The sequence below is a fragment of the Protopterus annectens genome, chromosome 17.part0 (assembly GCF_019279795.1).
Source record: "Protopterus annectens isolate FY-2018-M chromosome 17.part0, PAN1.0, whole genome shotgun sequence".
Lineage (NCBI taxonomy): Eukaryota > Metazoa > Chordata > Ceratodontiformes > Protopteridae > Protopterus > Protopterus annectens.
The window spans coordinates 388,790,883-388,805,149 of NC_056751.1; the positions used below are offsets into that span (position 1 = coordinate 388,790,883).

Here is a 14,267-nt window from a genome sequence, read left to right on the forward strand (position 1 = left end):
CTCTGTAGTCAGAACATGGTGAGATGTACTTGTTTATTTAATTTACTGAGACATGGCTACATGGCAAGATAAATGACAGTGCAGTAAATTTAGAGAGTCTCACACTGTTTCGTGGAGACAGAAACCAAACACTGTGTGGAAAGGCCAGAGGAAGAGGAATCTACTACTCTGTCAACAAAAGATGGCACAGTAACTGTGGAATCTTACTATCACACTGCTGTGAGAACTTCTATCCATCAGATGTAGACCAATTTACTTGTCCAGGAACTGAATGGGGTCATTGTAATAGTTGCTGGTGTATATTCCACCCAGTGCTAATACCACCAAGGCTCTAAATAAACTAAGTAGTCATATCGGTGAGCTGTAGAGCAAAAATCCTGACTTTGTACACATGGTAGCAGGGAACTTTAATAAGTCAGATCTGAAAGAAGTACTCCCAGACTATCATCACTATGTGGACATCCCTACTAGGAGTGATAATATCCTGGCCAGTGTGTATACAAACTTAAAGAAAGCCTACAAGGCAGTGCAACTTTCACAAATGGGGAAACTCTGACCATTATACCATCTTGCTATCCCCAGCCTACAAACCAGCACTGATTTAGAGGAAACCCATGAAGAAACAAATCGGGGTCTGGCCAAAGGGAGCCATGGAGGTCCTCAGAGACCGTTTTGAAAGAACAAACTGAGATATGTTCAAGGAGTAGGCCACGGTGAACCAGCATCTGAATGTAGATGAATACACAGAGGCTGTGATGTCAAGCATTTCAAACTGCTTTGATGAAGTAACAAGCACCCAGAGCATCACTGTCAGAGTTAACCAGAAGCCATGGCATACCCCCCAAGGTATATGGGCTTCTGAAGGCGAGAAATGCAGCTTATAGGGATAAGGACAAAGCAGCCCTAATGGAAGCAAGAGGTAATCTGAGGAGGGGTAAAGAGGGAGCATGGCAGAAGGGTGCAGAGCCACTGTGATGACATGAGGGATGCAAGGAGATTATTGCAAGGAATACAGGACATCACGGACTACAAAATCAGGTTAGCACAGTGTGAAGACTGCATCGGATTCCTGGACAGTTTGAATACCTTCTTTGACAGATTTGAGGAGAGAAACAACAGGTTGGCACTAAAGCTACCCACTGATGAGAAGAATGGTGTGCTCCCACTCAGTACAGAGGAGGTGAGGAAAGAACTAAGGAAGGTAAACCCCAGGAAGGCTGCTGACCCAAACAGCATACTAGGCAAGGTGTTAAAAGGCTGTGCTGATCAACTGTGCACACTATTCACAGAGATATTTAACACCTGTCTTGCTATGGCAAAAGTACCCTCATGCTACAAGGAAACAAACCTCATTCCATTGCCTAAGAAACCTCCCCCTCCAGCCTTAACGACTACAGGCCAGTCACTCTGACATCCACTGTTATGAAATGTTTCGAGCAGCTGATCAAAAAGCATTTGTCATTGGGCCTTCCCTCCTGATTTTAACCCTATGCAGTTTGCTTACAGAGCCAGCAGATCCACAAACGATGCAGTATCATTGGTGCTACACAGCTCTCTTGAACATCTCGAAGGCATTGACAACTCTATGAGGATACTGTTCTTAGATTTCAACTCGGCATTTAATACGGTGGTACCAATGCAGCTGATAGAAAACCTGGCATACATAGGAGTCAGTAAACATCTCTGTAACTGGATTTTGGACTTCCTGATTGAGAGGCCACAGAGAGCGAGTTTGGGTAAGAACACTTCAAAGTGTATCAGGATTAATATTGGGGTTCCACAGGGATGTATTCTTAGTTCACTGTTATTCACCATCCTGACATACTACCGCTATGCAAAGCACAAGTCCAACCATATCATCAAGTTTGCTGATGATACAACAGTCATGGGGCTCATCACAAAGGAGAATGAATGAGCATGCAGAGAGAAGAGCAAGACCAAAGAAATAACGCCTTCAGGAAAAAAGAAAACAAACCATCCAGTGCGCATGATCAATGGTCAGAGTATAGAGAGGGTTGTGTGTGCGAAATTTCAAGGAGTACACATATCAGAGGATCTCAAGTGGTTGTAGGGTTGCCACCTCTCCGTTTTTTTTCCAGAATATCTGGAAATCAAACTGATTCTCTGGTAATTTGGAAAATGCTGTACAAACTCCGGTATTCTGTTTCAAAAAGGAAACAAGACTGTTGGAGTTAGTAAATCGGCTGATTTACTATGCTTTTTTGCCGAAAAGCATAGTAAATCATCCGAAAGCAGGAAGCATGCATGGAAAAAGAGGGCATTCCCTGCTGGGTGATGCCATTGTGATGTCACAAAATGGGCAGAATGTGGGTGGGAGAGTGGGTGGGGTGGGCGGGGTTACTGGTGACGTGAGGGGTGTGGCTTTACTCCGGCTTTAGCCACAATGAAAAGTGGCAACCCTAAGTGGTCGGGAAACACCAGCCAGCTGGTCAGAGTGCAGCAATGCCTCCATTTTTTAAGAAGACTGAAGAAAGTTAAGCTCCCGCCTCATATCTTGTCCACCTTATACAGAGGTACTGTTGACCGTATCCTCACCAGCAACTTCACAGTGTGGTTTGGAAGTTGTACAGCTTCAGAAAGGAAAGTACTTCAGACAGTGGTGAGGGCTCAGAGAAGGCAACTGGTACTGCTTTTCTATCAATACAATAACGTTACTCTGCAAGAAACATCAGAAGGGCCACCAAAATAATATAAGACACCATGCATCCAGCTCATGGACTGTTTAAGCATATGGCATCGAGTAGAAGATATCGCAGCATCCACTGCAGGGCTACCAAATTCAACAACAGTTTCTACCCGACAGCGGTCAGACTTCTAAACTCACAAGTCCCAAGTTTTTTTTTTTTTTTTTTTTTTTTTTTACAAACATATAGTCTGTTCTATAATATATACCACACAAATTTCAATTAAGTGCAATATTTATTTATATTATCCCATTCAAGTGCAATATTAGACAGCTTAGGCAATGTGCAATCTGTAATGTGTCTTTTATTTAAATGGGACAGTTATTACAACTTAGGAGAGGATATACTTATTCTGTATTCCAGTGTGTTGGAAATATTTCTGCTCTTTTGTATAGGTACTTGGAGTAGGATTGTATTTGTTAGTTGTGTTCATTCTTTTACCTGTATGTGTTGTTTTACTTTCTGCTTGTAATCTCAAGAAGGAGCTGATGCACAAAATTTCATTTAGGCTAAACGTGTGTGGTCCTAAATGACAATAAAGTTTACTTTGAATCGTAGCTGTGGAATAACTTTGCAACAGTATTCGTTGGCCAGACTGTTTATTATGGAACTTTTCTAACAGTTTGTATTTGTTGGGTATCAGCCTTCATCTCTCAACACCTTTTGCTGCAGCGTATTTTTCTTTTGAAAAGGTAGGATACTGTAGTGACAGAACAGGCTGCAAAATGTGTAGATGATAAAGAATGGGTATGGGATTTCCAGAAAGATGTTTCCTTTTCATTAATTACATAATGCTTTCATAAAGATCTTGGATGTCCTAAGTAGTACTGGTACTAATAGGTTTATTGTTTTCATTGGTATGGTTCTTTATATTTTGTAATATGATACATACATCAGTTGAATAATGGCTACCATTTTCTACAGTAAATTTTGTAAAGTGTGTGAGCACTTGGGTGTTTTCTGCACTGTGCAATTTGAAGTTTCCTATTTAAAACCTAATTTTTAGTAAGGGGCAGAGGCTGAGGAATGAATTGCATCTCTTGAAAACTGTGACAGAAGAAAATAAACCAATACTGTAGTACTGTCGCTGCTTTAGAACATGAAGCAATCCTATATTTATCTCCTGCAATAACTTAACTGGTGTTTGCTAAAGTGGTCAGAATGCAGATTTAACTTTCTGCAGAACAAATTCCAGAAGTTGCAAAAGTTTTTTTTTTCCTTATCCAATGGTGAAGCAGTCTGTTTTAGTGGTGGAAGATGGGGTATAGATAGCACTGCAGTGCAGTAATTAGCACTGCTGCCTCACGTGGCTTGATTTTGTTGTTCAGTTAGCTGTGACCCTTCTTTGACTGAGACCCTTTTTGGAATTTAGTTGTATTTGCCACGTTTAATTTTTTTTTCTGCCTAGGAACCTCTGGATTCCTCCAGCTTGATAATGCCCAGTTTGACCCTAGGTGTGTGTGCGTGTGTGTGTGTGTGTGTGTGTGTGTGTGTGTGTGTGTGTGTGTGTGTGTGTGCATGCACACTTGTCTTAAAATGGACTGCATTCCATCGGGGCTGCTTATTGTCTTTTCTCTATTGCTTACAAGGCTAAGTTCTAACCTCCCCCATGGCACTGAATGAGAGCAAGTGGATATAGAAGGTGAATGGCAGCAGTTATGTGCATTTACAGATAAGAGCTCTTCAGGTTGCTGTCCTGTTTCTTGTAAAATGGCTCCACTATTTGTGTACTACAGCAGGCATATAAATGTGCTGACATGCAAGAGTTTGTTTGTAAACTACTGCCAAATAGGTATTATTGGGATCCCACAACACATGCTGTCAGTTTGCTTTTGTGATTTACGAAACATATTTTAACAAAATACAAGAAAAACTAAAAATATAAGTATTGCTTCCAGGTCCTATATTTCTTTCGACATCCTGAGAAGAATACTGAAGGACTACTTTAAATACGATTTGTTCTACTGCATGAATATAACCGACATAGACGATAAGGTGAGACTTTTTTTTTCACATTCTGTAGCAGCATTTTGTCTAGTATTGCGTCAGAATCATCTTGGGTTACCATATGACCTGTTTAATCACCAAAATATTAATTTTAACTAACTTCGCAACATGTTGAGAACAGGTGAGGCATGCAGTGCAGCCTTGGCAAGTGCATTGACTTCTATGTTTTACTTATATTTAATATAGGTTTAGTTAGCTGTAGCAACTTTAGCTATTAGCTGTAAACTGATTTTTATATGTATCTGACGTTATGTACTGAAGTTTTTTGTAGGTGTTGGCTTTTAGAACCAGAATTGCATGTTGCTTGCTGCCCTGCACTAGCCTTCAGTTCTAAAGCAGTAGTAGCATTTACATTCGTGCCTTACATATTTTATTGTTCCTTAAACCATGTAGTCTGCAATCGCAACTCAGTTTTGTCAAAAGTCTACAGTTCTCCACCCGTTTATTTGTGGTAGTCAAATAAGGTACCATTTGTGATGGTAAAAGCTGTGGTCTCGCAAGTCACATTATTGGTTGCCAATTAATGTGTGTTGTCAAGAGCTACAGTGTCACAAGCTGCATCACTAACCATTAACTAATATGCAGTGACATGGACATATGGTCCCAGACAATGCCATCATTGTCTGTATTAGCTGAATTCATCTTGCTCATGACTCGCACACATCTGCATCCAACCATCAGTCTTTACCATGCAGATGGTAATCCCACAGGATGGTTCTTCTAATCCATTTCAAACTGAAGGTGACGGAATTGCATGACTGGGCCAGCTACCTAGCAATTACCAATTGGCAGGGCTCCAAGAGCTACTCTCAGTAAACACTAGTCTGGACAAGGTTTCCTTGAATAGTAAAATATTTGAGAGAGGTCTTTTTGTGGGTTGTTTCTTGCTTGGCTTCTTGCTCATAACTTGCTTACAAAGGCAGAGGTCCTCCATGAAGCACAAGACTGCAGACATAGCTTTGAGACTCAGCTAATGATCCACGCAAGGTACTGTATCTTTCATCAATAAGAAAAGGAAAACGCATCTTAGTTGTGAGAGTTTGTCACCAGGCCATAAATCACAATATGTTGACTGCATCATGAACCCCTTATAATGGGATCAAAGGTGCAGAGAGCCTCTCAACTGTTCAATATCAGGAGTACTTAAGTGGGGTGACTGCAAGATGATGTAACTACCTTGAGTCTTTTTAATCTACTTGGAATTGTGCTTGATGTAGAAAAAGTGATTTAGACTTCCCGTTTCTGCTTGCTAACAGAAGGTCCTAGCAATTTCTTAATTCTGATTCTCCATATTTTAACATTTTTATACCTGCATGCTTATGTCAGATTTTTCCTCCATTTCAGTCCCCTCTTGTTTACATTTCACAGGAGCCTGTTGTCTTATGATAAGAGCCTAGTGGGTCAGTCCACAAACCGGCTTGCTAGGTTCTTGAAATAACACTAGATGGCAGATACTAAGCATGTCAGGGAAATGGGCAATTTTCTGACTGCCCAGAAGCCTCAGTCCTATCCACTTAAAAGATAAATTGCGTAGCTTGCATCATGGGCTGTCATTAGTAAAGTAGGAGATACGTTATCAAGCATATCACTCTTCATTTTACAGTAGGCTGCAACATTGACTTTCCTAGATAGGTAGGTATGCTAATGCCTGAACATTCTTGGGTAGGTGTGCTAAGGCTGGAGAGTTCTTTTCTTGGTGTGAGTTCATCTGTTGTACAATATTTTTGTACATTTTTGTTCCTGTGTCTTCCACAATGCTGTTTGGGATGAGCAGAAGAAATGACCCATTGAGGTCTTATCAGGAAAGTTCAGCCACTCAGCATTGATAGCCACCCTCTAAGTCTGTCTACTATGATGTACTTCATATGTAGAGTAAGCTCCATTCTGTTAATTGTCGCATGTAATGCACTAAATATTTTGTTAAATAGTTTCTAATTCTTACACTCCATTAAGGCATACAGGAAACATAGGCTACAGCTTTCAGGACTTCTGCCTGCAGCATAAACTGTATTATAGCCAGTGACAAATAGTGGTCTGGGTTGGGTACATCCCAACCATAAGCCATAGCTTTGACTTTTGCAAATTAAGGAGTTCCATGGATATGGTTAGCAGTAATACATTATTGTCATTCTTGTCATCTAGCAGGCCTTCGATCATGAAATGTTCCACTTTCAGTGGGCAAGTCAGTTTTATTTACTGATCATTGCCCCTTTTAAGCTTTAGAGTGGAAACCAACATTTATGGTCTCTTATGTAATTAGAGAGGGAAAGGTAGTAGAATGGGATGAGACCAAGAATTTATTTAGCCTGCAGGCTAGAGATTGCCTTCCCTATGAAGGATTGATACCAGAGTGTAAGAAGTAGTGGATCCCAAGTGAAACACCAGCACTGGTAGAGTTTTTACTAGAATCTGGAACAGAAGCTGCTGCTGCTGCTGCAAAAAAAAGGAATAATTAGTAGAGCATACAAAATATTGCATGATAACTTTTAAGAATCAATCACAGGAGGTTAAAAAGGATTGGGAAGAGAGATTGGATAAGCAATTCACAAAGAAACAATGGGGGATGTTTGCATGTCTCCCAAATATGCAACAAATCTAGATGATTTAGGATATTTCTTTGGAAGTGTTTACATAGGTATTTTTATACCCCAAGAAGACGCCAACAAATTTTTCCTCAGGTAGTTAGCAAATAATAGAGGTGTGATGAGAAGAAGAAAGTAATTGGGAACATATTTTCTGAGACTGTGTAATGAGTTGGCAGACTTTAGATTCCCTGAAGACTACTCTGTTAGAGATACTGGGTGAACAAATTGGTGTAACTAAGGAAATTATTTTTAGAGCTGCGATACAAAATCGGAATTGCAAAGATATAGTGAGGCCTTGCTGTGTCTAAATATGGTGGCTGCCAAAAGAGTGATTACTAGAAAATGGAAAACAAAGTCTAAACCAACTGTACTAGAAGTAGTGAATATAGGAACCGAGATACGACAACTAGAACTGAGATCTTTAGAAAAGGGTAGGAGCAAATTACATAGAAAAAAAATGGGAATCGTGGGAACAATACATGGAGAGGAGGGATGAGATTTAAAAGAAGGCAGGATTTGAATGAGCTATGCAATTGACTGACAGTGACTGGATGGATTATAAGTGATGTATAATGTTTGCAACTAAAATTATATCAGCATGGTTTGTGATGTATAATGTTTGCCACTAAAATTATGTCCACATGGTTTCTTTTCTGTTATATGTGTTATTGTCCATGTCATACGTGATAATTTAATAAGGATAAACCAGCCTCACATAATGCTACCACACCACTGAATCAAACACATAAACACACAAAGACATACTCGGAGGCTCTGAGTAAAAATTTACCTAAACAGCAGAGGCCTCCAAAGCAGACACCCAAACAACTGCTACCTCAAGACACCCCACAAGCAACACATAAACCACAAAAGCAGTGTGCAAAGCAGTCACAGCCCTTAAGGCCAAATACAACACCAAACATACTTGTCATAGGTGACTCCATAGTCAGACACACTGACGTCCCACTCACCAGGCTGAACAAGGAGAGGGTCACAGTAAGCTGCCTATCGGGCGCTAGAATCCGCCACATAACACAAGCACTCGGGTCACTCCACGGCAAGTACAAATATGACACAGTCGTTGTCCATGCTGGTGTGAACGACCTGAGATGTACCTCCCTGGACTACATGAAAAGAGACATAGAGGAGCTCTCTGATTATGTAGCCCAGGCAGGTATGACCCTAACCCTGAGCAGTATCCTTCCTTCACCAAGAATGATGCCACAATATAGAGACAAGATGATCAGCTTTAACAATTGGCTTAATGTCTGGTGTCATTCAAAGGGATCCAGTGTCTGTCTGCCTGGGATGACATGCTTGACAAGCCACGCTGCTTCGCAAGGGATGGCTTGCACCTGTCACCCCTGGGATTCCGGATACTGGCTAAGGCTCTTGCCAGCCCCATAGTGCCTTTTTTAGGCAAGGCTCAAATTCTAAACCTACCACCCTAGAAAACAAAAATGGGAAGAAACTGAGGGTAATACTGCTCAATGCCAGAAGTCTAAATCTCAAAATGCACGCACTCGAGGTCCTTCTCAGTATGGAGAACATCGATGTCTGTGCTGTAACTGAAACCTGGTTCAAGGCTCCTGAGAGCACCCCAGCACTATTAGGTTTTACCTCATATCATGCGTTCCGGCCCCTAAACCCGGACCACACCACAAAAGGAGGGGGTGTATCCATATTCATAAAGGATACCCACACCTCCAGGTTGGTGGCAACGCACGAAGCTTCGGAAACCATCCAGGTGCAACTAACCATAGGCAAAACTGCTCTACAAATTTTAGCATGCTACAGGCCACCCTCTCAAACTCGGGAACCCTACACAGCCTTCCTGAAGACACTGGAGGGTATAAATGTATCTCCAAACACCATCATATTGGGTGACTTCAACTACCCGAATATAGACTGGGAACATTACTCAAGCCCTAACTTTCTAGCCCAACGGTTCCTGGAGTTCATAAATTCAAATGCCATGGAACAGCTAGTCACTGTTCCCACGAGAGGAGAAAATATACTAGATCTCATTATCACAAACATGGGGACAAAATGCTCCACACCGGAAGTATATCCCTCATTGGTGAGATCTGATCATAAACTAATCTCACTGGAAATCCATATCCCGGCCCCACCCCAAACAAAAAAGACCACAGTGAAGAACTTCTCTAAAGCAAACTTCACACTACTCAAGACTGGTGTGGTATCCTTCAAGGCCCCTGAGCCAGTGGAAACCACAACCCAAGCTGCGGAAGCCCTTACAAATGCCTCCAGGACTGCATGGATCAGGCAATCCCAAATAAAACCAAGACTCTTTCCACAAAGGGCAAACGTCCAGTCTGGTGGACCCCAGCCATTAACAAACTTTACAATAAGAGGAGAAAGCTATTACATGATAGAACAAAATCCATAAAAGGGAAGTCACCCCTAATCATTATTAGTAAAAAAATACGAGCACTCATAAAATCAACTAAGGCCAATTTTGAGAGAAAAATTGCCATGGATTCAAAGGACAATCATAAGGTCTTTTTCAGTTATGTTAGGAACCTGGGTGGAAACTCCCAGATATGCTCAGAATTAGTCCAAAATGATACAAAAATCACTGAACCCACAGACATTGCCCACATACTGGCAGACAGGTTCAGTGCAAACTTCACCCCCCTCTCTCCCCCTAAAGTAGAGATACCTATCCCAGCGGAGTGTAGCCTCCCAGACATCTCAAATGCGCAGGTGAAAGCTGCTCTCTCTAAAGCTAAAAACACAGCATCAATGGGACTAGATGGTGTCCCCGGCTGTGTGCTAAACGAGCTAAATGAGGAATTAAACCCGCACATAAGGCAGCTGTTTAATCTCAGCCTTACCACAGGATACGTGCCCAAGGAGTGGCGTACGGCAACTCTGGTCCCACTCCACAAAGCCGGTGCCTCTACAGACCCTGGTAATTACCGCCCCATAAGCTTAACAAGTCTAGTCTGCAAAGCTATGGAGAGGATCATAATGGAGCTCAGAAACAAAGATATAGGGGACTTGCAGACATTGGACCCGACCCAGTTTGGCTTCGTCAAGGGAAGATCATGCCTTTTGAACTTGGTCGACTTCTTCGAAACAGTCACCAAGGCCATTGATGAGGGAAAGGCAGCCAATACAGCCTACCTTGACCTTGCAAAGGCTTTCAACACAATACCCCACTCGGGTATTGTAGAAAAACTTATCAGCTTAAATGTAAACCCATATGTCACAAGATGGGTTGCAAACTGGCTTAAGGACAGAACCCACAGGGTTAGAGTTGCTGGCGCTATGTCAGACTCCAAGCCGGTCAAAAGTGGTGTCCCACAGGGCTCGGTCCTTGGCCCCCTATTGTTCGGCATCTACTTCTCAGAAGTACAGGCCAACATGGGAGGACTTTGGCTGACAAAGTTTGCAGATGACTGCAAACTGGGCGCCATAGTGGAAAGTGCATCGGACACGGATATCCTTCAGAAGGGACTCACGGAAACAGATAGCTGGTACCAGAGCCATGGCCTGAAGTTAAACGCCAAAAAATATATAGTCATACCCTTTGGGAAAAACAAGATAACCCCAAGCTACCATATAGGTGGCAATCCACTAAGCACAGAAGAGGTTATCAGGGACCTGGGGACCCAGGTTGACAGTGGCCTTTCTTTTGACACTCACGTTGCTAAAGTGGTTAGAAAGACCTTCTACATTGCCCACCTGATCATGAAGGGATTCACTTCCAGATCTAGTGAGGTCATTGTTCCCCTGTACTCTTCACTTATCAGACCAATGATCGAGTACAATGCCCCATTCGGGATGTATCTCACCCGACATCTGCAGCAATTGGAGAGACCCCAAAAGTTCCTCACCAAAAGGATAAAGGGACTCCAAAATCTGTCATATGCTGCCAGATTGAAGAAACTCCAGCTCTATCCAGTCACATACCGTCTGCTCAGAGGTGACATGTGCCTGACATACAAGGCCATGTCCAACCTAGAATTAATGGACATGCTCCACCTCAAAAAATCCAAATCCACCAAAACCACTAGAGCAAGCGACTTAAACCTTAGCACGGATATAAATAGGACGATAGATTTATCACTCAGAGATTCCCTATGCTGTGGAATAGAGTCCCGGTCCATGTGAGGTAGAGCACCTCGCTGGCTCTGTCCAAGAAAAATCTTGACCTGTGGATGGGAGATCGTAGGTTTACCCCGGGAATCATCTCTGTGTCACTGCTGGACAGAGGCACAACAAACTAATGGGCACAGTATTTTTTCATATAAGGGATGGCGTAAGCCACAAAAATTTGGGCTAGGCTTATAAATGCCTTGGGGCAGATAGCCTAGTATAAACCTATGAACCTATGAACCTATGTTTCTTGTTTTAAAAAGCACATTTAAGCTCTCTCACATGATGGAAGGAATATTTAGGCAGCAGTAGTTGCCTCAACTCTGCGCTTGTGAAAGTTATGGAGCCTTGAATTTTCTGGCATGGTTTGTCTCTGAAACACAGTGTTCTGTATTGCATATCTTTCATTACTTCTCAGTGCAGCTGCATTGTTTCTTGTATTTCATGACATTTTTTCAAGCTTAGTTGAAACACAAACAAACAATATACAGTCTGGTCTTTGATATACATTCTTTGGTAAAAGTTGTAAACTAACATGACTGCACTTAAAAATAAGACAGTTTTGCTTAAAGTCATTAAACTAAAAGCTTAATATACTACAGTTGGGGTAAATCCTCAAGACAGCTTCCAAATAAGCATGTGTATTCTACAGCAGACTGCTATACATAAATTGCTTCCAGATGTGAACCCTTGATTAGCAAACTCTTTGAGACTTCTTGCCAACCATATTTTCCCTTTACACTCCTAGATAGCACATTGTAATCTGATATACCTAATTTTTCTGAATACGCTTTGAGCTGAATACTAACTGCAACTATAACAGTAAGTCTGTCAAAAGTGCTACTACTTCTGCATTGATCAGACAATCAGAAGACTGCAGTTATGTTCACTGTAATTCACAGGTATTAAGCAAACTAGCTACTGGGTGTTATCAGTAGCCCTAGATTGTTTCCAGTGTAGTGTCAGTCAGGCCTCATCTGAATTGTTCACTTTCCCATGTTCTTGTTTCTCTTAAAGGAAAAGTCTACCTTAAAACTCAAAATTTGTATATGTGTTTTTTTTTTTCCTTTTTGTTTATTTATCTTTGTTTTCTGGGCTACTTAATGCATCAGAATCACTCTAAGCGGTGCTTACAAAATTTTCATATTTTTTCCAGAAAATGCCTGATAGTGCCTGCCGTATTAATGTGAGATGGTTTGAATACGTTATTTTTCTGCTTTCCAGAATCCATTTCAGATATGCATTATATGAATCATACTAGACATAGGATATGATTTGCCTTGCTATTTCTGATACTGTGGCAGGAAATGAGTCACAGGCTTCTTACACACATTTTGTAGCAGGAGTATGTGCATTTATGTCTTAAATGACCATTACATACATTTCTATTACAACCCGTTTTAAGCTGTTCACAACAGTTATACAGCTCCATCCAGAGAAAGTAGCAAAAAAAATGCATTTTTTGTAAGAATTGTCATTTTGTAGTTATAGCTTTGACAGTCCCTCCTACACACATTTACTGAGGTGTCAGATGTACTACTACAATCCAAGCATTGTTAACACTACAGAGAACTGGTTCTGCTGCTTACCACTGCATGCAGCATTGGGAGGATGAGTGTTTTTTTTTTCCTTACTGTTGTTGAAATGTGCTAATGTGCTTGCTGTTTTTCGGTTTTACTCAAAAATATTTCTCACAAGCACCGCAAAAAAAAAAGGTACAACTATCTGTTCTTGAACTTGTACTATAGGATTTCTTTTAAACTGAGGCACAAACATCTTTACACATTACATGTTCCTACTTATGTTGTATCTGCATATGTTTTGACTACTTTATTGGGCACCTCATGCTCCCTTTGCTTTATCAACATGGCATCATACTGTTTGACAAAAAAAATCAGAATGCACAAGTGTGTGTGTGTGTGTGTGTGTGTGTGTGTGTGTGTGTGTGTGTGTGTGTGTGTGTGTGTGTGTGTGTGTGTGTGTGTGTGTGTGTGTGTGTGTGTGTGGTTTGTACATGTATGTATATATCTATATGTGTGTGTGTATGTATGTATGTATATTTGCCATCACCCAGAATGATACTACAGTACAAGGACAAAATGATTGAATTCAACAATTGGCGAAACTCCAGGTGTCATTCTAAGGGGATCCAGTATCTGTCTGCCTGGGACGACATGATCGACAGACCATGATGCTTTGCCAGAGATGGCCTGCACCTGTCCCCTTGGAATTCCAGATACTGGCTAAGGCTCTTTCCACCCCCATAGTGTCTTTTTTAGGCAAGGTTCAAATGACAAATTCACCACCGTAACAGGTACAAGTAAGCAAAATCTGAGGGTAATGCTACTCAATGCTAGAAGTCTAAACCTCAAAATGCATTCACTCGAGACACTCCTTAAAATGGAGAACATCAACATCTGTGCAGTGGCAGAGACCTGGATCAAGGCTCCAGAGAGCACCCTTGCATTACCAGGCTATAATTCATACCACACCTTTCGGCCACCTTGCCTGGACTAAAACACTAAAGGTGGAGGCGTATCCATATTCATTAAGGATATCCACACCTCCAGGCTAGTTGCTCAGCATAATGCATCCGAGATTATCCAAGTGCAACTAACTCTGGGCAAGACCGCAGTCCAAATTGTAACTTGCTACAGATCCCCACTATACCCCAGGATTCCCTCTCCTCATTTCTTGATACACTGGAAAATACTGGGGTACAACCTAACACCCTAATAATGGGCAATTTCAACTACCCCACCGTTTACTGGGAAAACTACTCATTTACCAACTCTTTTGCTCAATGTTTTCTGGAATTCATAAATTTCAACACCTTGGATCAACT

At 41.5% G+C, this 14,267-nt stretch overlaps 1 protein-coding gene across 1 annotated transcript in view; it reads left to right on the forward strand.

The window, feature by feature from the left end:
• Window positions 1–14,267, forward strand: part of CARS1 (cysteinyl-tRNA synthetase 1) — a 736,066-nt gene that overhangs the window by 135,368 nt on the left and 586,431 nt on the right. Inside the window, exon 5 of the mRNA XM_044059397.1 lies at window positions 4,604–4,700. Within this exon, the coding sequence (XP_043915332.1) occupies window positions 4,604–4,700 (97 nt within the window). The remainder of the gene's footprint in view (window positions 1–4,603; window positions 4,701–14,267) is intronic.